A 23204-nucleotide genomic window follows, 5' to 3' on the forward strand; every position below is an offset into this window, starting at 1 on the left:
ATAAAAACCACCTGGTTGATTAATCTGCAGAATGTTATACAGTAAAGCTTTTGGTCTAACATGTTAAAAGCTCATATTTGCTTCACGTGAACACTCTGACCTCAATTAATTGTCAGGTCTGAAAACACCCATGAAAGTGCACTGCAAACGGCAGTCGTTGTCATGCTGCTAAAGCCTCATAGCTTCATAAATGCATTCAGTTGAACAGTTCTCTTGTCTGTCCCTCTCCAAGACTGCATCTCTGCCCTGGAGGATTTCCGGTCTCTGATGGGGGCAGTGAGGTGGGTAGAAGGAGAGACAATATTGTTTGCCTGCAGACATTATTCCTGCTGAGACTAAGCTTTTTCTCTACTACGTGCTTTAATCAGATCAGCAGTAATAGCCCCTTCCTCAAACCAGGCCTAAGATTGGGGGTTCTCATAGTGGTACTTTCCAAAGCTCCACCCACTTGCGGTGCCAAAATCAGATGCCACTTACAGTAGAATGAGAAAGTGTTTAAAATAGGATTTCAAACCCTTCATTCTCGGTTTTCCCTTGGGGGAGGGGGCGTTGGATGTACTATGAGGCAGGACTGGATCAATGCACAGGCTTAACTTGAGGCTCAAACCACTGAGGGGAGACAAGGGTTGCTAAATGGTTTTTGTTTTGTTCTAAAAGTGTTGAAAATGTGCAAAACTAAAATAAACGTTAAACTCCATATTGGGGGATTACTAAACCTAACATTTAAAGTATATAAGTAATTCTGTGAGGAAATTGCCCTTTTAATTTTATGATTATGTTGTACCTCACCCTTTTACCATGGGTGCCGAGAGCCAACACCTCAGGCATTTGCTGCTTACTTGCTACATTATATGAGGGCTAAGTGACCCCTGCGGGATTGCTGGTGTTAGAGTTCAGGGCAACTGCGCCTGTATTCCCCCTCCCCGGTCCAGCAAGGATACCTACTCTAGGCCCCGGCTCCTCAGCCATCATCTATCTTGGAGGAGATCCACATCTATCTCCCTCCTGACTGGTGCTTTTTCAGGCTGCACAGTTCCCTGCATACACTGTATTATTCCCCACAGCTCAGACTGCCTAGACAGGCCAGCCAGGGCTGGATTAACCTTTTGTGGGCCCAGCGCCAAACATAGTTGTGGGCCTTCGTGGGAGCAATGGAGCATGGCGCAGGGGGTTCAATCCGTGGAGCGAGGGCCCAGCCAGGGGCAATGGTGCATGGCATGGCAGGGGCAGCCCCACTCCACCCAGCCCAGTGCGAGGGTATTAATTACAAACTGGCAGTTGCCAGACACACAATGGCCCACCTGGCCCTGTGCTGCCAGCATGCCCCTTCCCCTTGGGGTGGGCCCATGTCGTACCACACAGGACCCCTGCCCAACACCGGACACCCCTCGCCGATTCCCTATGGCCAACCCCCACCCCCCGAGCTGCTATGCCCAGCCCCCCCGCAACCCTGCCACAAATGCACAGCATCCTGCACAACACCACAACTGCCCAGCACCCCACACAGAACCCCCTGTCCCTAGTCCCACAACACACAGAGATCTTCCCTGCCCCTCACAGCCCAGCACACCCCAAGGCCCTCCAGAGACCCACTCCCCCACGCCCTGTCTCCTGGCCCCACTCACTGGCCCTGCTGGGAGGCAACTGTGTCTTCCGGGCTGAGCTGCCAGTGTCCTGGGGCAGGGAATCACTCTGGCCCCCTGGGAGTGGCGCGATCAGCCAGGTCTGCCCTACCCGGGCTCCCTCAGGACCCACTTGCCTGGAAGGGTCCAGCCAAGCCCCCCACACTGTTCCCCTCCCCCGCCAGCTGGCCACAGGCTTCTGCATCAGTCCCAGGTCCCAGGGAGACAGGTGGTGGGAAGCAGAGACTGCCTGGAGCTGGAGGTGCACTGGGGTCCAGCCAGGAGGCAGAGAGAAACCGGCGGATGAGGCCAAGGGGTGGAGAAGAGCCCTTGGGCAGGCCGAGAGGAGCAAGTGGTGGGCAGGGTGTGGGGCAGGGGAGTGGGCTGGCAGGGTCTCAGGGCACAGTGCAAGCAGAGCAGGCCGGGGCCCTTTCTGAGCATCAGGGCTGCCCAGAGGATTCAGGGGGCCTGGGGCAAAACAATTATGGGGGCCCCTTCCATAAAAAAAGTTGCAATACTATAAAATACTATATTCTCGTGGAGGCCCCTGCAGAGCCTGGGGCAAATTGCCCCACTTGCCCCCCACTCTGGGCGGCCCTGCCGAGCGTGGGCCTGGCTCAATGGCACCACTGGCGCCATTGTAAACCCAGCAGTGATGCCAGAATCTGCACTTTTGTTTCTCCTCACAGGCTATGAACCAGGGATGTAAATACTGTTTTAAAAAGTACCTGTTTAAACTATTAAAATCATATTGGTTAATCATTTTTTTGTTAACGAGTTCACAATGTAGCCCACATATATATTATCTTTGTCAAGTGTCTTTACTAACAACAAAAACAGTCTTAGGGGTGGGGTTCGATCTGAGTCCGGGGTCGGGGGCTGCCACCTGGCCCCACTCAGCAGGGGTCATGGTCTGCTACCCATCCCCACCCAGCGGGGGTTGGTGTCGTGGTTGGGGCTGCCACCCCCTCGTCTCTCACATGGTGGGGTCCAGGGTGCTGCCAATCTGTTTTAAACACTAACTGCAATATATTAATGGTAAGACTAAGACTTATTGGTTAACCATTTAACTGTTTAACAGTTTACATCCCTCCTAATTCCCCCCTCCCCTCTGTTATATCACACTGCTCTTTCTAAGCAAGCACATTTATTCTTAAGGGGAAAGCATTACAGAGAACACTGAGATCCCATTTACATGCTAAAAGCTTAGCAACAGTCACTCATCAGTTTTATGGGGCCTCTGTAGACCAAAGTTCTTCCGACCCTTACCAGGAGGAATTAGGGGGGCCCCTGTCTGTTTGCTAGATCAGAAAAAGCCCTGAGTTAGTTGAAACTCAGGCTGTTTATCCAAAAGTCCTTTCTCATGTTTGTTGGTTTCTGGAGACTTCAGATTGAAGAAGTATATACAAGTGTAGCCAAATGGTAGAACCTCTCTGGAGCTGTTACAGCCTGAGGAAATTTGCCTAATTTCTGCACCTCCCTCTCTGGCTGTTCTTAGTTCCTGGTGGGTTGTAGTCATCCTCCCCTGAGGAATTACATAAATACCTGGCCCACAATGATACATGGAAACTTAACACAGTAAGATCTCACAAAGATATTGCAGGAATTGCCATATCTGCCACAGCTAGAAGAGACATCTCAATGGTGACAGTCTTACAGGAGATTTATTTACTGTTGCTGATGCTTGTTCTGGATGAGCAGTAGGAGGGCAACACCATGGGAATTGCCCCAACCCTACAAACCTCTGTGTGGCCTTTGTCCTTGCAGAAACAACTTATTTCCCTTTCCCACCAGAAGGCATCTGAGCTTTGTCTTTGGTAACTGACTGAGGCCTGCAGTTGCTACTGTAACATAAAAAGGGTGAAAAAATCTGAATGCTTGCTGTGAAGCTTCTCCTGCTAAACCACTTCATTTTAGCCAGCATTTCCCAGAAACACCCTCCTGCTCCTCCCTCATCTCCTCAGGAGGAATGGGCTCCATGGCAGCCTTTTGTGCATTTGCAATAACCACATAATGAGGCTTCCTGCCCAGACGAACCCTCTTTCCCAGATTCTGCAACAGCTGCGTCATCAGAATTCACCTCTGTGCAGACACTGCATCCTTCAACCTTAAAAAATGCTCTGGTTGACTGGTTGTTTCAGTCGCAAATTAGCCATAAATTCCTTTGTGGCAGCTCTCTGTGGCTGGCTGCACCCAAAGCTGCCAGACTAGGAAGTGATGATGCAAACCTGGCCTTTTGCCTTTTCTGAAAGCTTCTCTCTCCCCTTTCCCAGTGGATTATGACCATTGCTACCACTCCCCCTCCATTTCATTGGGGTGAAAGTCACTCCTGTGTTGAGGCCTATGCTTTTACCCTCCCCACAGTGAGTGATCTGCCCCATGTTTTATTTGTCATTTGGGATGACATGCATTGCTCGTTTGCAGCTTCACAACTCGTGAATGATGCTGCTATTCCAAACGTGTGCAAATAAAACCTTTATATCACATTATACCATCATGTATTGCCCCCCTTCCCCTGGATACAAATGGAGATAGCTAAAATGTCTCTCTCTATAGCAAGATTGTGTCTTCATTTCAGGTAGTGCCTCCCTACAACCTTTCAGCAGATCTGACATGCATATGCATACAGTACACAGGCATGTCAAAATGAGCGTGCCCTGTAGATTAATTACAAGGCATTCAAAGGTTGCCTTCAGGAGCCAGCCTGCAGTCATTTATACTCCTCCATAGACACCAAATGTAAAGTCCATGTAAACTTTAAGAAAACTCCATAGAAAAGTTTTGGTGCATTTACTGGGAATTGTTCTCAATGCTTTTAGGCATCAGTACCTGTCTTACCCAGTCCCCACTTCTATTTCTTGGATTTTAACTCTTTTCTGGATTCCCAAGGTTCCAGGGAGCAATATTTTTCCAGTGATCTCAATCATGTCAGAATGTCTCCAACAGAGCAGCTCTGCAGCTGTCAACGATTTGTTCTCTGCCTTTCCCAGAGCAGGTGACTCGTTTCAACTATAATTATTTGGGGCTCTGGGAGTTAACTATTAATCCAAAAAGTAAGAGCTTGTTACACTCTACCTCTGATTATTATTATTATTATTTTTTAATTTTTAACAAAATTTTAGTTAAGTGTCAAAGAAGGAAGAGATGTTGCAAAACCTGCCAATGAAGTGAGGATCGTTAAAAGAAAACATTCAGGGAGTGTCAATGTTCTCCAGCATTTACTGCTGTAACCATGTCAGAGATGGAAAACCACATCAATCAAGTGAGTAGCACTGCTGATTTATTTACATTATTCCCATACTTTATGCAGATAAAGATGCCAGTCAAGGGGAGTATGCCTCCAGTGATCAGCTGTGAAAGTCACTTAAAGGGAAAACACCAGTAAGGATAATTTGTGGGAGGTCAGTAAGGAAGGCCAGAGACAAATAAGAAGAGCAAAGCGATAGGACCTTAGACAGAAATGACTTCAACAATGCATTTTCCCTTTATTTAAGCCTTTTCACCTTTCCCTATAGCACTATTTGAGGTTGTCAGAACTGATTCAAGGGAGATTGTTTGAGAGAGAACTTAATAGTTTATGCTTTATATAGAACTTTTTCATTTGTAGATCTCAAAGCTCTTTACATGGGTGGGTAAGCATTATCCTCCATTTTACTAAGGGGGAATGCTTAAAATACAGAGCAGTTAAGTAACTTGCCCTATATCACAAGTAAAAGCACTGTCTGAACCACGGTTGGAGCCTAGGTATGCTGGTTTCTAAGCCTATGTTTAATTCAGTAGGCCACAGTGCATAGGACATCTAGATGAGTGATACACAAGTGGCTTCAGTGCGAATGGACTGACATTTAGCTCAGAGCTGATGGACATTTTGGCCTCCAAATGACTTCCAAAGCAATGTGATGATACCTTTCCCGCATACATCCTTCACAAAGAGCATGATGTGGGAATACTGAGTGAATGGTGCTCTGATGCTATAGCTTGAAGTGAATCTTTCATGATGTGAGGTTCTGTGAGGATGGGACTGGAAGCTGGATCTGTAGGGTAAGGGTGACTGATGCCTCCGCACCACTTCCTGGCTGCATGCAATTACCACATAGACCCTGTGGAGATAAATACCCCAGGAAGTACTGCCTTGGAAGATGAATGACAGCTTCTCTCATGGCCCCTGAGTGGTCCAGGCATCCTACTTAAGCCCAGGAGGAGTTCCAGGAAGTATCTGTGCAACAAAGTGGACTTCTCCATCAGCCATAATGATGGACTTACCTCTTGGACTCCTGGCCCCAGCTCCGACTCTTGGCTCTGGTTCCTGACTCCAGCTCTGACCTTTGGTGCAGGCTTCTGACCCCACTGCTCTGGCCATTAGGCCTGACCACCTTAGAGTCATCATTGGTTGTTTTCTGAAAACATCTGCTCAGTGTACAGTGGCAGTCAAAAAAGGCTAACAATGTTAGGAGCTATTAGTAAAGGGATAGAAAACAAGACAGAAAATATAATCATGTCACTATATAAATCCATGGTATACCCACGCTTTGAATACTGCATGCAGTTCTGGTCACCCTATGTCAAAAGAGAGAGACTAGAATTAGAAAAAAAATCACAAAGAAGGACAACAAAAATCACTACGGGAATGGAACAGCTTCCATATGAGAGATTAAAAAGACTTGGACTGTTCAGCTTAGACAAGAGATGACTCTAGAGGGATATGATGGAGGTCTATACAATCATGGATGATGTGGAGAAAATGAATAATGAAATGTTACATAAGGACATATTTCTTCACACAATGCAGAGTCAACTTGTGAAACTCGTTGCCAGGGGATGTTGTGAAGGACAAAAGTATAACTAGGTTCAAAAAAGAATTAGATAAGTTAATGGGGGATAGGTCCATCATTGCCAGAATCAAGATAGTTAGGTATGCAACCCCATGCTCTGGGTGTCCCTAAACCTCTGATTGCCAGAAGCTGGGACTGGACAATAGGGGATGGATCACTCAATAATTGCCCTGTTTTGTTCATTTCCTCTGAAGCGTTTGGCACTGGTCACTATCAGAAGACAGGATACTGGGCTTAGATGGACCATTGGTCTGACCAGTATGGACATTCTTATACCATTGCTCTGACCCCTGTGCCTGGCTGCCCAAGCCCCGGTCATGATACAACACCATATATTAATACCACAAACAAGATACTGAAATGCCTTATCTCACTAGTTCAGACCATCCATAGGTAAGGAAAGTATTTTGGAATCATCTGATCTCAAATGTATCTGGAAAGCTGGTGGGCCTAATGCATCCTGTATACAGCTTTCAGTAAATATAGGCACAGATGGGAGAATGGGAAGAGAAAACAAAAGGAGAAACTAGATGAGAAAAGTAGGCAAAGTGCAGGGGAGAGACGAGATGAGCTACAAGCAGGGATAGAGTGGTGCAGTGTTTCAAAAGGAGGTTTAAACCCGTCCTTATTGAAGTCAGGGGGAGTTTATATGTGAAAAGAGAGAGAGTCCACAAAGGAACTTAAGCATGATCAGAGCAGCAGGGTAGGATTTTAGCTGCTGGAGGTTGAAGGGTGAAGAGGGGAACTGGAATGGAGGAGGTTACAGTAGGGTAGGCAAGCTAGAATCCTGGTATGAACCAAGGTTTTAGTAGCGGAGAGTGGGGAAAAGGGGATTCTTTTAGAAAAATATTACTGAGGGAGAAACAAATAGTTCTGGCAAGAGCTTGGATGTGAGGAGGGAAGGAAAGGAGAGAGTCAAGCATAACCCCAAGGATGGGAGCTTGAGTTATTGGAATAGCAGAGATTCAAAGGAAAATTCAGGGGTGTTTATGGGAATCCCCACTGAAAATGAGTGAGAGTGTCACAAAAGGCCTTAAGTGTTCTGAGATGAGGACACTCACTCAAGCTCGCCTGCTCCAGACACCCCTTGTAGCTTGTTGACCTTACTAGGTTTTCGGTGGCTCAGCCCTCCAGCCAAGTCATTCAGTCAAAAATGGATGAACCTCTCCTGGGATAGCGAAGAATTCAACACACTGTCTGCCCTCACCAGGATCTTCAGCCCTGTCTCTGGAACCCTTTAATTCCTGCTCTTCAGTTGGGCTTCCAAACAGAGCCTAGTCCTTCTATGGGTTCAGGCCACTTGGCTTGTAGGTAGGTGGGTGACCCAGGCCCATCCAATACTCTGGGTTCCAGCCCAGCAACTCTACACACAGCAGCCACATACTACTTCCTTCAGTTTGCTGCTGCTATTCCCTGGGCCTTTTCCCATGTAGCCCCTTTTTTCTTCACCCTGACCTCAGGACTGAAGCTCTCAAATCCTCTTCCTCCTCACTGAACATAAGTATCATTAGAACCCATCTTCTGATTCTCTTCTGGCACTCCCACAACAAGCACCCTTCCTTGCCCATCTTGTCCCAGCCAGGAACTGCCCTGCTCAGCCCCTGTAGCTCCTTTTATCTGAGCCTGCTGGGCCCTGTCTAGCTGTGTCTATGCAGCCTCTCTAGGCAGGCCTGGAGGACCCACCTTTGCTACTGCTTTCGTGGGGCCTGATGTGGTAGGACTGTGGGGCCTCTAGCAGGGGGCCACAAAGGCCAAGTACACCCCAGCACACATTTTTACAAAGCCATGTTGCTTTTCAATGGATGGCACAGCATGTAGGGTCAGGGTAACTAGAGAAGGAAGACTTAGTAGATTGCTGCATCCATTTCTCTACCAATGGAATAGAGGACTTGACAGAGATTAAATGGGCACTATAGATTAACCTTAGTCAAAAAGATGACAAGCAGCCCTTTTAATAATTGTTAATTGTTTGGTATTTCACATATTAAACTGAGGTCTACATTAAATGCATATTGGGGAAGCTTAAAACTTAAGATTTTGTATCAAGATCAGAAAGCTGACTGGTCTGCAACAAAATGAGCTCTTGAGGTAAAAAGGAAAATGTCTATTCCAAACCTTTCCATCTTTAAAATAAACACTCTGTGACCTTTACACTAAAAGTCTCTTACATTTCCAAGTGCTTGGCCAATCAGAGAGTGTCGGAAGCTGAGCACGAAGCCTCAGTAGTATTAATAAAAGAGGGCTTATCCGTCTTTTAACGTTAAAGCGTAAGGGTTACTTCAAGGAGCTGAGATATATACATCTGGATGGGTAATAGATGTTGTGCACAGGGAATAATTAGCTCACTAACAAAATGTCAGTATCAGCCCTGGGAAGAGTTGTGGGGAAGGAGAAGGAAAAGCATGGGATGGGAGGGAGCAGAAAATAAAGTTTTAACAAAAGTGAAGGGGAAAGAAGAGAGCAATGCAAGTCAGTCTGGGCAAAGCATTTGCATTCATTACAGAGCCAGGTTTCTCTAAAGTACAACAAAGAGAGAGGATCAAGTCACCTGCAGAGCTGACTGGAGTCTTGAAAGAGGCTAGGGGTGTGTGTGTGTGTGTGTGTGTGTGTGTGTGTGTGTGTGTGTGTGTGTGTGTGTGTGTGTGTGTGTGTAAGAGTAAAATATATTATTTTGTTAGCTTGCTTTAATATAAATATATAGGATGCCTCTAATGGTGTAGTTTATGAGTCAAGTTCAGCACCCTGTTAAATCTGAATGACTACACTGGAACGGAGAGCATATGGATTTATTCTGGGTTTACACCATTGTAACCAAAAGCAGAATATGAATGGGTGGCCCTGATTCTAAGCTGCATTCCAGACCCTTCCTACTTATACTGCCCCAGACGATAAAGAAGCCCAAATCCAGGCAGATTTCTCTGAAGTGTGTGTATGTGGGGAGAAGAGGTGGTTCTATAGGGCTGGCAAAGGAACCCCTCACAATTTCTGGTGTAAAGTCTTGCCCAGTGATGGGAATGTACATTGCCGGAGCACTCTGGTCTGCAACCATTCAGGCCATCATAATTGACAGCCATGCCTGTGGTTGTTCTAAATTGTGCTGGGGGCTGATTAGGAATTTGGAAGAAGCAAAGGTGATTTGTCTGGGCTGTGCCACCTTAGCTGCAACATTCATAGTCAGAGATACCAGTGCCCCTAGATTTCCATGAATGATGGTTTTGGTTTTTAACGTGACCAGCTATAAGCATGTAAAACTATAACTAAATCTGCTCACCTACGTATGTTAATTACAGATGGACCCAGCTAGGAGTCTAGTGTCCAAATCACCTGCTAACTAACTCTGGGGGTAGCTTGGAACTGATTCCATTTCTGGAGTGAACAACTCGAGCTCCCCTACAGCACTCATAGACAACTAAAATATGAGCTTCCAATATGTTTGGATGCATGTTGTTGTTTTTTGGTCTGTGTGTTTATATGTCATGTCTGTGATATTAAGACTACACTGACAGATATTTAAAGGAATGACTTAAAAATGAATCCTACTTGCGATCTCAGTACTGATTCTAATGGCTAGGTCAGCAGAGAAGTCTTTTCTCTAAACAAAAACTGCAAGAAAACTTGAAAAATTTGCCTCTGCCAGGAAATGGGCAGTGGTTCTTCTAAGTCCCACAGGAATGGATGAAGTGGGCAACGAATGTGGACAGAAAGAAACATAGTGCTCATAACACAATGTCTCATGTTCATCCCAGTTTTTCTAGGAAGGCAGAGAGGTCCAGTGGATGGACATTGATTGGGGATGGATGGGCAGACTTGTTTTCTACTCTCAGATCTGTTTATGGATTACTGTGGTCTCAATCTAGCAAAACACTTCAGCACAAGCCTAACTTTAAGCATGTGAGTCATCCCATTGAAGTTAGTGGGACTACTGGTGTTTAAAATGAATCATGTGCTTAAAGTGCTTTGCTGGCTCTGTATTTATGTGACTTTGGGCAAGTCAATGAGGTCTGATTCTGCAAGGTGCCTGCCAAGCACTTTGGCTCCAATCCGGCAAAGCAAACCATTGTAGCACTAATCATGCGCTTAATGTTAAGCACATGCTTAAATACTTTGTTGGGTTGGGGCTAAAATGCGCAGCACCTTGCAGGATTGAGACCTTAATCGCTCCGTGACTCAGTTTCCTTATTTCAGCAATTGATATACTAATATTTTGCAAGGTGCTTTGAGACCTGTGGATGAAAAGTGTTATATAAGGGGTGGGAAATATGTGTTCCTGTGTCTGGAAGGTGCCTAGCACATTGTGAGCACATCTACAATATGCAAAATAATACTTTCGTTATTTCAGTGATATTACAGCAGAAATGAACTAGTCTCATAAAATCTGTATGACCAGATACAGTGATTTACAGGTGGAATTAAAAAGAGCCGGGGCTTCCATTTCACCTGGAATCTCTGCACTCATCCTCTGAAATTTCTGATAATTACCAGTTATCATCCCATCAGCAGTTCTCCTTTTTTAAAATGCTTTCAGCCTTTTCCAGTGGTGGAGGAAACAAACAATTTTTCCTAAATCTGATCTTTTCAATAAAAGTTTATCATGAAATATGGTCATTTACCTCCCCCGAATTATATCATTACTGAGAGCTGTTTTTCAAAGCACATTGATAGCTCTCAGATGGGTTATTATATGAATGTGGTTTATAAATGGACTTTTATTACTCATTACAGTTAGTTTGAAGGGGTCAGGTTCTTCCTTTCAGTGCATTGATGCCTTTACCTTTTTTAACAGTCATCTCTGGTCAATTATAGCCATACAGGAATAATAGGATACCTGTCAAAAGTTAATTAGTCCTAACCTTAATTTTTATTGTGATTAAAAAAAGTGGGGTTTTTTGCTATTGGTATCAGGAGTAATGGTGCATCTTACCAAAAGTTTAAACTGCCCCTTTCAGCATATATTAAATATGTATTTATCCTTCATAGAAAACAGGAAATTTCAGCCCAAGTACCACAATGATGCAAAAAATAGAGTTCAAGTAGAGTTGAACTAGAATTGCCAAGACTGGTGATAAAGGGTTTTATTTTTCTCATTGGGTTGCTAGATTTACAGGGCCAAATTCTGCTCTCAGCCACACTAGTGTAAAATTGAGGTAGCTGATTTCAGTGGAGCTAATTCAGGTTTGCACAGGTGTAAATGAGGTCAGGCTGTGGCCGATAGTATTCTAGCTCAGCAGGAAGTCAGGGATTTGGCAGAAAGAGAGAGATTGTAGGTGGTTAGACTAGGTGAATGAGAGCCAGGACTCTTGACCTACCGTACTCGCTGGGTAAGTCATTTAACTTCACTGTGTCTCAGTTTATCCATTTTTAAAGTAAGTCTAATACTATTTGCATATTTTTCCAGGGGTGTTTTGAATGGTAGTTGGATCAGGACTTTAATTAATTAAGATTAGTAAACTGCCCTAATATCCTCTGATGACAGGTAATATAGAAATGCAAAGTTATGATTTCATTTTGTGACTTACTATGAACCTGTTAAAAGACAGATAAACCGATACCAGTTTACTAGTGTCGCTGAAACCAACAATCATAAGCTCTGAGCTTTACCATAACCCATAGAGTGAAACACAGAAAATTATCCGTGCACCAAAGAAAAAACTGATGCTCTAAGTCTGAGTTAGAGATCTTAGAGTCTGGAGTGCTGCCAAAGTTCTGGTCTGGGACTTAGTGATCTCTGAAACGCACGACTGTTCATTGTTGTTGTTCTGGGTACTCTTACGTACTTTACCTGCGATAAGTAACATACCGTTTAAAGAATATTTACAGGAAGAGGGAATTAACTCCTGTCGCATGACTTTATGGCACAAGAAAAAGTAACAGGAGAAGTCAATAGGCAATGATGTCAGGTGAACTTTGCTGAAATGACATGGATAGAATGTATTCTGTGGAAAAGCAAAAGAAGCATCTAACTAACTCTCTGCGCTAGTCTTAACCCTTACTGCCTCAAGACTGAATGTAGTCCTCCAGCGTAGGCTTTACAGAGGAAGTGCAACCTTAAGGTATGTCTACATTAAAAACCCTACAGGGGTGCAGCTGTGCCACTGTAGTGCTTCAGTGTAGAGATTACCTATGCCAACAGGAGATGTTCTCCCGTCGATGTAGGTAATCCACCTCCCAGAGCAGCTGTAGTTAGGTTGATGGAAGAATTCTTCCCTAGACCTAGTGCTAGTTAGTATAGCTATCTCTCAGGGGTGTGGATTTTTCACATCTCTGAGAGACATAGCTGCACCCATGTAAGTTTCCAGTTTAGACCAGGCCTCATAAACATGTCTCTAGTCTTTCTCCCTTTCCCTCAATAGATTGGTATGCTTCTCCACTGCTCTTTCTTGCTTCTCTTAAACGTGGCATAAAACAGTTATTTATGATTGGAGGGAATCAGACTTTAAGTGATTTTTTTTCTTGACAAACAGATTCTGATTGATAATCTCCAAGACAATAAGATTCCAAACAAGCTCAGCAGACACATCCTTATTTGATCCTATACTTTGAAAGTCAAAAAGAGTTTTGTATGACGGCATTTATGTGAATTCTAGTTTTTCTTGTATCTGATCAGAGCGCTGTGTTTTTTTCAGAACTAGCATTCTGTCACCTTGTTATCAGGTTAGTTGACTATACGCTCTTCTCTTTCCTTAATGTTTTCCTGTGATTGTTATAACAAAGTTGGTTCCTGCAGTTTCCGTATAGCAGTGAAGCGTTCCGCCCACTGTTGGCATGCAATCTAACCTAGCCGGTATTAGTTAGCCATGTGATGCAGAGTAAACTCAGGGTAAGCCTATTGCCTTGGTCAATATTTGCTCTAGCTCTGGGAGGGAAGATTTTAACAGCTCCACTGACGCAAAAGATCCTAACTCTCTCTGACTTCTTTACAAAGCTGATGTGTGCATTTTGTGTCCCTCTGCCACAGATGTTGCCAGCAGCTGGAGCTGAAGATGAAGGACAGACTGGAGGAATTGAGGATCCGAGTTAATGAAGATGAGGACTCTTTGGATATTGATGATACTCTCTCATTTGATAACCCTGTTTTCAAGGAGGATGAGACCAATCCCATGAGCAAGATATTCCAGGAAGTGTCAGATCTCTCGCTGGGCCTGAGTAAACTGGAGGAGTTATCAGAGAGCATCCACAAGAAGCAGCAGCGGGTGCTGTGCTGCACCACCGAGGAGAGCGTTTATGAAGAAAAGAAAGAGCTAAGTAACATTAAAGCCTCCTTCACTAGTCAGGCTAAAGTCATCCAGCCTAAGCTCTATGGGATTCAAGACACACTGGCCCGAGACAGCAAACAGTGGCTGGCAGGATACCGCATCCACCAGAACCAGCTCTCCGTCCTAATCAGCAGGTACCGAGACATCATCACTCACCATTATGCCAAGGAGATGGAGTACGTGGAGAAGTTGAAGGAGCAGATCATGAGGCAAACTGAGCTGGCGGGCTTAAGCCTACATGAAGAGGATATTAATCAGCTAGTGGAAAGTCCTGTGGCTCCTCGGATTGTGGGCCAGGACCTGGAAGTGCTTAAGGCCAAGCAGCATTTGGCCATGGCCCAAGTACGCCACCAACAGCTGCTGGACCTAGAGGCCCAGATCAGTGAGCTGCACTCGCTCTTCCTTCACTTGGAGGTGATGGTTTCAGAGCAGCACGAGGTCATCAACAACATTGAGTACAACGTCCTGCATACGCTTGATTACGTGTCCCAGTCCAACGAGGAGGTGAAGAAAGCCCTGAAGTACGAGCGTCAGTCGCGGATCTCGGCAGCACTGTCAGCAGTGCTGGGTCTCTGTGCCTGTTGCACGTGCTTATCATGCATAGCTGGTACAGTGTAGTGAGATGGACACGGACTCTGCAAGGGAAAGGGGTGGCTACGTTACATGGAACTTGGCAGCAGCCGGGCTCTTTGAGGGCAGTGAGCATGGATTAGCCCTGCAGACTCATTGGAAGGGAGTCTCCCATGATTTGGATGGATTTGAAGGCAGGTTTTATTGTGTCTTTCATATGAAGAAGGATTTTACTGAGTGTTTTGGTAGGACACTAGCAATCAAGCTCATGTTTCCACTATTCTTTGATGATGGCATGTTCTATCTTCAACAGAGTCCTTAAGACATTTAATATACGTTAATAAGAAAGGCATATTTGAGTTTTTGATCAAATATAACTTTAAAAAGAAATAATAAAACTTTGCATAAAAAAGACCCTGCTAAAATTTGCATTGTATCATCGGTTGTTATAAAGCACACAACAGGTTGATTATAATGCTCCTCCACCCAGGTTTAAAACCATAATCTCTGCACTTTGTCAAGTTTTTATTACTTGGATTTTTAATATGGGGTTGACTCATTGTTTGTCGTATTTTGTTATAAAACAAACAAGTGTTTAGGATTGCAAAATGCTTCCACTCCTGGTGCCATCACTCTCCCAGTGACTGGAAATACCTGCAGTATGAATGAAGTGTGTGGATGTTTACATAAGTAGTTTTTGTTTCAAACTCCTGTTACAGGGCTGTGCTTTCCTTCACACTGTATGTATGGATTTGAAATGAGGGGAAAGGATTAAATGCAACAGTGGTTTTTTAATCCTTTGCAATTCCATTTTACAGTTTTCTGGTGGAGCTGCCATCAGGCACAATTTCAGACTTGTTCTTTCATTTGATTCACTTTCTGTTTCCATGATACTTTCAGGATAGAAACAAAACCAGCTCTTATTATATTATCAGTAATTTTGCAATTGTTCATTTAGTGCTTACAGACCATGCAGGCTAACAATATTACAGCTCAAAATTCATGTTTTATGTACCTATTGATTCGGTGTAGTGCAAAAGTAATGCATGTGAGCATGTTGGCAAAAACTCTCAAGGCTGTTTTCCCAAGGATCGGATCTGATCTAATCTAATCTAGTCATCTTCATAAGAATGCAGTCTAATGTTGTTAGAGAGAGACAAGGGGTATGTCTTCACTACTGATGTTAAAGCGCCGCTGTGGGTGTAGTCGAGGCACCAGCGCTGGGAGAGAGCTCTCCCAGTGCTGTAAAAAAACCATCCCCACTTTAGAGTGCTGAAACTTTCTCACTCAGAGGGGTGAAAAAGCACCCCCTGAGCGATGCAAGTTTCAGCACTCTAAAGTGTCAGTGTAGACAAGGCCAAGGTGGGTGAGGTAATATCTTTTATTAGACCAACTTCTGTGGGTGAGAGAGACAAGCTCTGTGGAAGCTCAAAAGCTCTTTTTCAGGTCTGGGAAAGGTACTCAGAGTGTCACAGCTAAATAGAAGGTGGAACAGATTGTTTAGTATAAGTAGTGGGTTTTTTCTGCCTTCCCAACCCCCACCCCCCATGACTGGAGGCAGGACCGGCTCCAGGCACCAGCCCAGCAAGCAGGTGCTTGGGGCAGCCAAGGGGAAGGGACGGCACATCAGGCTCTTCGGCGGCAATTTGGCAGCGGATCCCTTGGTCCCTCTCGGAGGGAAGGACCTGCCACCGAATTGCCGCCGAAGAAGAAAGCGGCGCGATGGAGCTGCTGCCGATCGTGATCATGGCTTTTTTTTTTTTTTTTTTGCTGCTTGGGGCAGCAAAAACCCTGGAGCCGGCCCTGACTGGAGGGGCATTAACAGGCCACTTCACCTTGAATGGTCCCTTGAAATATGTATTAACTACTTATGCTAAACAAGCTGTTCCACCTTCTATGCAGGGCCAGCTCCAGGCACCAGCAAAGGAAGCAGGTGCTTGGGGCGGCCAATACAAAGGGGCGGCACCCCGTCTGGTATTGGGGTCTTTGGCGAGAATTCGGCAGTGGGTCCCTCAGTCCCTCTCTTCATCTTTGAGGTGCCGCTGAAGTGCCGCCGAAGAGGAAGAGAGGGAGTGAAGGACCCACCGCCCAATTGCCGCCGAAGAATGGAGCGGCGCGATTGAGCTGCTGCCGAAGTGCCGCCGATCAGTATTATTTTTTTTTTGCTTGGGGCGGCAGAAAAGCTGGAGCCGGCCCTGCTTCTATGTAGCTGTGACACTCTTTCCCAGACCTGAAGAAGAGCTCTTTGTGAGCTCAAAAACTTCTCTCTTACCAACAGAAGGTGAGATAGATAGATAGATATTACCTCACCCACCATGACTCTTTCGTATCCTGGGACCAACATGGCCACAACAACACTGCATACAGACTGTTACAACATTCTGAGGGGAGTTTATATGCAAAAAATCAGTTTTCAAAGGAATAACTGAATTATGTGGTGATCTCTTAATTGAAAATACATGTTTTCACATAAGCAAAGCTGAACAGCACATGTATTTGAAACTCTAACAGTAGTTTTCCATAAACACTGTACATGTAAATAATATAATGGGGATTTTTGATGGACTGTCTAAATAGTGACATTTCAGTAAAATAGGGGCCAGGTTAAGATTCTCAGGAATTCTTGGAGGAACGTCCATTTATGTATTGGGCATTTTCTTGTGTTGTGTCTAGACTAACTCTCCCATCTTTGAGATGATATTCTCTTGTATTAGCCCTAATAAAAACATTGCTGTAATATTCTTGTGGATGGTTAAATTATTTCTTGGAAAGCAGTTACTTCAAAATTCATGAAGAGTTGAAATTAATTTGATCGGGGTTTGGATTTATGGTGTATTCCCTGGTATTAGATTTTTCTGAATCTATTCAGAGAACATTTGGCTTCCAAACAAGTGAGAAATTGTGTAACTTTTATCTCTCTACAGCTATTTGTTATATTCAGCTAAACAACAACACCCATTTTATTTGGTCTTATGAGAAGAACTTCAGTTGAGAGAACTATGGACAAGCTGCTTTGCATGCCAGATTAGTGCTTTCAGCTCCCACTGACTTCTTTACAATATTGGACATACATTCAACAAATGCATTTCAACTTTCGTCTTACAATGGGTTCCTATCAAATCTTGAATCTAATTATTGAACCTAGGAGGTAATTAAGTTGGTGGCTTTTGCAACTCCGTTATTGAGTCACAGTATGCTTAGCCCTATATTAGGTCTGTTTATGAGTGGGGGAGCTGAGGGGGGAGGAAAGAGGTTGTCTGATATCGCTTAGTGTGGGTGGAAGGTCACTTTATGAATCATCTCTCTATCTCCTGCTGTGTGGCTGTTTAGATTGTTCTGAGTGTCTAGCCATCAGATTAATCCCTCTCCACCCCATTCCATCGTCAAATATTTCTCATTGTTAGAAGTTTTTCATCCATTTCACAGAAGAGATCAGTTGGACCCAGGGCAGACTTTCCAGTTCCACTGTTGTGCGTCAGAGCAGGAAGGAGACCATGTGTTAACTTTTCTGGATGAGTTTCATCTAGTTCTAGGGTCACAAATGGAGGTTTTTTAATGTGCTAGTGGGGAGGGTCCATTCAACTACCTGGCATATGGATCCAAGCTGGAAGTAAGCGGGGAGTGCTTGGGGCCATTTTTAATGGGATTTGGTACTGAGTTCAATCCTCGAGGGGGCCATTTAGGGATCTGGGGCAAAAATTGGGGATTGGTCCTGCTTTGAGCTGGGGGTTGGACTAGATGACCTCCTGAGGTCCCTTCCAACCTTGATATTCTATAATTCTATGATGCCCTTACAGTTGTAATCTGAAGATTTTTTTTAAATGATTCCATGCCTGTTGTCTGTTGGTGACTCCAGAACAAATCGGTTCAATTTACAACCATACATTATTTTTTTTTTAAATTTTCCGCCCAGCAGACTCACCCTGGGACTTGTAGTCAAGCTGGGTTCTTTCTGGCTTGTGAATCTTTACCAGAAATAGATATTCCACAGTTAGAACTTGAGAAAACAGTTCTGTTGCTGATGTGAGTCCAAATAGAATCTAAATTGTTCTCTCACAGTTGTGTTGTCTCTCTAGTATCCCTGGAGTTAAAAGAAAAAACAAACAAACCCAAACCTACAATAATACGAACAAAACCCAGCAACACCCAACAAAACTTCTCTTTGTCACCAAGAGAACTCTGAATGTACACATGGTGCAGATATTTGGATTACAAAGCTGCCATTTTTACATAGTGTCTCTTCTGACTATAACCACACTTTGGGCTTACTGTGGACCTGGTCTTGCTGAGGAGAAAACATTCTAATGACTTCACCACTTCTTTCTGCTCCTTCCCCCAGTCTCTATTCTTCCTTTTGTAGCAGAAGGTTATTCAGAATGTGGTGGGTGGGGTGGATGGGGTCACGTGATAGGGCAGGGGTCGGCAACCTTTCAGAAGTGGTGTGCCGAGTCTTCATTTATTCACTCTGATTTAAGGTTTTGCGTGCCAGTAATACATTTTAATGTTTTTAGTCGGTCTCTTTCTATAAGTCTATAATATATAACTAAACTATTGTTGTATGTAAAGTAAATAAGGTTTTTAAAATGTTTAAGAAGCTTCATTTAAAATTAAATTAAAATACAGAGCCCCCTGGGACCGGTGGCCAGGACCCGGGCAGTGTGAGCGCCACTGAAAATCAGCTTGCATGCCACCTTTGGCACACATGCCATAGGTTGCCTACCCCAGGATAGGGTTTGTTTTTCCTCCCTTTTGAATGATACCAGTGAACTATGAGGGGCAATTGCTCATCTTCCCAAGAAAGTCTCTGCTGTGACTTCCTACAGCATTCCACTATTACTCCTCTTGTTAAATGTACATATGAGGCTGCTCACGGGGATTGGGAGACAGTTTGACAGGGCCATCAATATACTAAGGATTTTGCTCTATGCCTCAGTATTTCGTGCTGAACGAAGGTGTTGCTGTTTCTTGGATTTGCTGGTATCTGCCAAGATAGGAACCTGGATGAAATCCAGCTAGCATAGTCTCAGTCCAGATAAGTCTGAGGTGATGCTGTTTGTTGCCAGGAGTTGTGCCTGTACTCTCCAACTGAGGCCAAAGTGGTGTCTTATTGAATTGATTTCTGATTTTGGGTCCCTTGGTAGCAGAGATGGTTGAAAAGTGGGTTTTCCTTTATTGGCCAATCTGAGAGTTGGTGACATTTCATCTCAGATGTAGCCTTAGATATCGTTTTCCAAACCTTTGTCAAACCCAGGTTAGTTTACTACAAATGGCTCTACAGCGGATATCATCATAAACTGCTCAGAGGGCATCTAGCCGCTTTTGCTCTAATTAGCTTGCAAGTAGGATACTAATAATGAAAAGCATTTTATTACAGCTAGTTATCAGTAGATCTCAATGCTCGCCAATAAAGGATGGCAATATCCTTATCCCCATTTTACAGATGGGGAAACTGAAGCACAAAGAAGTTACAGTGACTTGCCCAAGGTCACCCAGCAGGTCAGCAGCAGAGCTGGGAATAGATCATAGATCTTCTGAGTCCCAATCCAGTTCTCTGTCTACTAGGCCACATGGCCAAAAGCACATTCTATCACTGCTCTGTACTCTCTGCACTTGTTCCCAATTCACTTCTGGGTGCCATATAAGGTGGCGTTAAAATAATTTATAAGATCTTGACAATCTTAGAGGAAGTCCCTCCCGTATTGCACTAGCTGGGATTAATAGGAATAGTTCAGCAGTTGATCCCCAGAATGGAAATTGTGAGGGCTAATACTAGAGCACTCTTTGGATGGGAGGCTCTACTATGGAATTCATTCCTATTGGCCGAGTATCAGAAGGTGATCTCTTGCCATTTTCAGGGTAAGACACATCTACTTTGATCAGTCTTTTTTTTTTAATTGGGTTTCTTTTTTGTAGTCCTGCAGTGAGATTTGCCCTCATAGATTTTATTGAAAGACTGAGGGTACTTCTACACTTTGAGCTTGGGATTGTAATTTCCATCGTGAGTAGACATACCTGTGCTAGCTCTGATCAAGCTAGTGCACTAAAAATAGAATGTAGTCACAGCAGTGCAAGTGCTGGGAGAGGCTAGCTATCCTGAGTATGTGCCTAGTGTTTCTGATGGGTACATATTCAGGGCAGCTAATGCCTCCTATCATACTGAGGGTGGCTAGCCCCTCCTGCTGCTCATGCCATCACAGCTACATTCTATTTTTAACACTCTAGCTTGATCAGAGCTAGCATAGGAGCTGGGAATCACAGCACGAAGTGTGGACATGCCTTTCATTTCTGTTCTTTTCATTGTGGGGTGTGTGTTTTATTTGTTCTGTTGGAAAGTGAAGAGTAATGGAAAGTAGGATTAATTTGGTCTCCATTTTTGGACAATGTTATAGTTTTGTCTTAATTATTGAACCTGCCCATACACACTGTGATCAAACATTTTTATCTTGAATAATCTCCAGGAGAGTTGGTGAATTTCTTTGTGTATGTACATACACATGCATATGTGAGTCCTTTGTATGGGTAATATTTAGATTTTTCTAGTCTATTAATTTTTTATAGGTTCTTACCCCACCCTCATCACCATTGCATCTGAGCTCCTTCCAGCATGGCATTGTAAGTGACGTGGTTTGTTCTCTCTCTCATCTTCTCCCCAGAACCCTGTTTGTTTTTCAGATGCTGTGCTCTAGTAATGACGGGGAAGGGAGAAATGAGTTAAAGCAGCCTGCCTTGTGCAAAGTGTAAATGGAGATGGGCCACACAGGCCACTGCAAAATGGACTCCAACCAACAAAGACCAATACAGTAGAATACTATTCAGCTAGAGAAGAACAGAAAAAATGAAATCTTCAGGCAGTGCAAGAAACTCAGCCCCCTCAAGCTTCTTCCACCAAAGTACTGGGTAAACTGATAGCCAATCCAGCTGGAGTATGATCTGTAAAACATATACAAACATTCAACAGTACTTCCAGTTGGCGAATGCCCAAATTCATCAGCTGATTGCACATTGAACAGTTTATCTTGCGATGATTGGAAGGCTGCTGCAATGGAGGAAGAGAACTTAGTTCAGTTTGATTACAGCCGTGAGCCTTCTAACTAGTGTCAAAGTTAGACTCAGGACTCACAGTTTGTCAGACCACTCTGTTTTATTAGCACAGTGCTCTGCTAATAACATCCAGATAATGTGAGCCCCATGCAAGGCACAAACTATCTTATTTATACAAATAAAAGGGCGAGAACTTAACAAGATAACAAAGGAAGCAGAATCAGATAAGTTTATCCGGGCTAGGCGTGCATATCTTATTTCCTTACTAACTATTACTGATCTTCTATTAATGTTTCGCCATTAGCACCATTGTTTATGCCTAATGTTTCTTTTCCTGGCACCTGTATTTCAACATTTCTTATTTCTGCTTAAAGGTACATACAACATTTCTTTAATCCATTCTTATTTTTACAATATAATTCATTCTACTTTCACACTAGAGTTGGTTGGGACATTTTTGATGACCTCTTTTTTGTTGGAAATGACAATTCACTGAAACAAAACCTTTTTGCGAGAAGTTTTTGGATAAAAAAATCCTGAAAATGTCAAAATTGTGAAAACATTCCACTTTGGCATTTTCTAAACAATGTCCTGTGTAAAAATTGAAGCTAATTATAGTAGAAAACAAATAAAAATGGTCAACATTGAAAGAAAACCTTTTAAACTAATGGAAAGGAAACTTTTCAATTGACCACAGCTATTTTTTTTTCATACATTTGATTGGAAAAAAATTGAGTTTTACTTTTTGTCTTGATTTGGGATACACAAAATTTTCCTGGGCCAGGAAACCATTTCCTGCCCAGATGTACTTTTAACCTCTCCAATCAGCTTCTCGGGGCAGGATCTTCAGCTAGCATAAACTGGCATAGACCCATGGGGTTTAGTTGCACTATGCCCATTTATGTCAGTGGAGGACTGGGCCTTCATTTTTTAATTAATTTATTAATATGGGTAACTTTCTTGTACAGAATTTTTTCGCATCTATTTGTTAGTAGAACAATATCGCTGTTTCCTGTGCCATTGGTCTAAAAGTAATTTGCTTTATGGTTGATTCAAAACTTCACTTGCTTTATTATATTATCTCAAAGTACTTACTGATTGAAATTTATAATTTGGTTGCTTTCAATACATAATATAAGAGGTCTTTAAATTATTTTTATTTCAGAACTGTTCTGTGTAGAAAACTTCCAAACTCTGCTTGTGAGAGCTAAATGAATATTAACTTTTAATTCTTGATTTGCAGTAATGCAGGTGATATTTTTATTTCAATTTCAGTTGTCAGTGTTGTGGATCTAAAGGTTCTAACCTTGCTAATGAACCACATGGGTGCTAATATGATGCCACATGATAGAATTCTGCATTTTCAGTTTCCCTTGGTTTAAAAAAAAAAAGAATTACATACAAAAAATGATAAAAGAACATTATTAAGTTTGCAAAGTCAAGGAGTCAAAACATAGGAAATAATAGAATTAAGGCTTGCCTGTGCAACCTTGTCATCTGTGGACTCCTGTGCATATGTATAATGATACTATTTTGAATTACATTATCACATACTATTTTTTTCCATAGGACCCCACTTCATTCAGTGCTCAGGGAGGGACCTGTGTAGTGAAAGAGTCTGTGGTCTGTAGGACCCTTGGGTCATTTGTTGCAGAAGTTGGGGGCCGTGTAGCGAATGTGGCAGGGGATTGCAGGAAGAGAAAGGATGGTTTCATGGTTAAGGCAGTTGAATGTCACCCTGGAGAAATGGATTCCATCCCTGTCTCTGCCACAGAGTTCTCATGTGATGCTGGCCAGTCACTTAAACCAAACTGCTCATATTATTGGTCAAAATTGGCCCATAATTGTATGTTTGTCATTTTCTGAGTGCCCAGCTTGAGACCTTG

The 23204-nt window shown here is 43.5% G+C and overlaps 1 protein-coding gene and 1 long non-coding RNA gene across 2 annotated transcripts; one reads left to right on the forward strand and one right to left on the reverse strand.

Moving 5' to 3' along the window:
• Positions 1 to 2533: 2533 nt before the first annotated feature.
• On the reverse strand, positions 2534 to 6022 carry LOC120372280. The gene is made up of 3 exons (XR_005584831.1): positions 5886 to 6022; positions 3365 to 3466; positions 2534 to 2644 (listed from the first exon to the last, which is right to left on the reverse strand). It is a non-coding gene; the product is annotated as an uncharacterized LOC120372280 (long non-coding RNA).
• A 7412-nt stretch (positions 6023 to 13434) lies between these two features.
• Positions 13435 to 14325, forward strand: LOC120372279 (syntaxin-3-like). Its single transcript, XM_039489249.1, has one exon. The coding sequence runs from the start codon at positions 13435 to 13437 to the stop codon at positions 14323 to 14325; it is 891 nt and encodes a 296-aa protein (XP_039345183.1).
• Positions 14326 to 23204: the final 8879 nt, after the last annotated feature.

The sequence above is a fragment of the Mauremys reevesii genome, linkage group 9, assembly GCF_016161935.1.
Source record: "Mauremys reevesii isolate NIE-2019 linkage group 9, ASM1616193v1, whole genome shotgun sequence".
Taxonomy (NCBI): domain Eukaryota; kingdom Metazoa; phylum Chordata; order Testudines; family Geoemydidae; genus Mauremys; species Mauremys reevesii.

Coding starts and splice junctions, on each gene's coding strand:
- LOC120372279 (XM_039489249.1), top strand. CDS start 13,435: ATGAAGGACAGACTGGAGGAATTGAGGATCCGAGTTAATGAAGATGAG.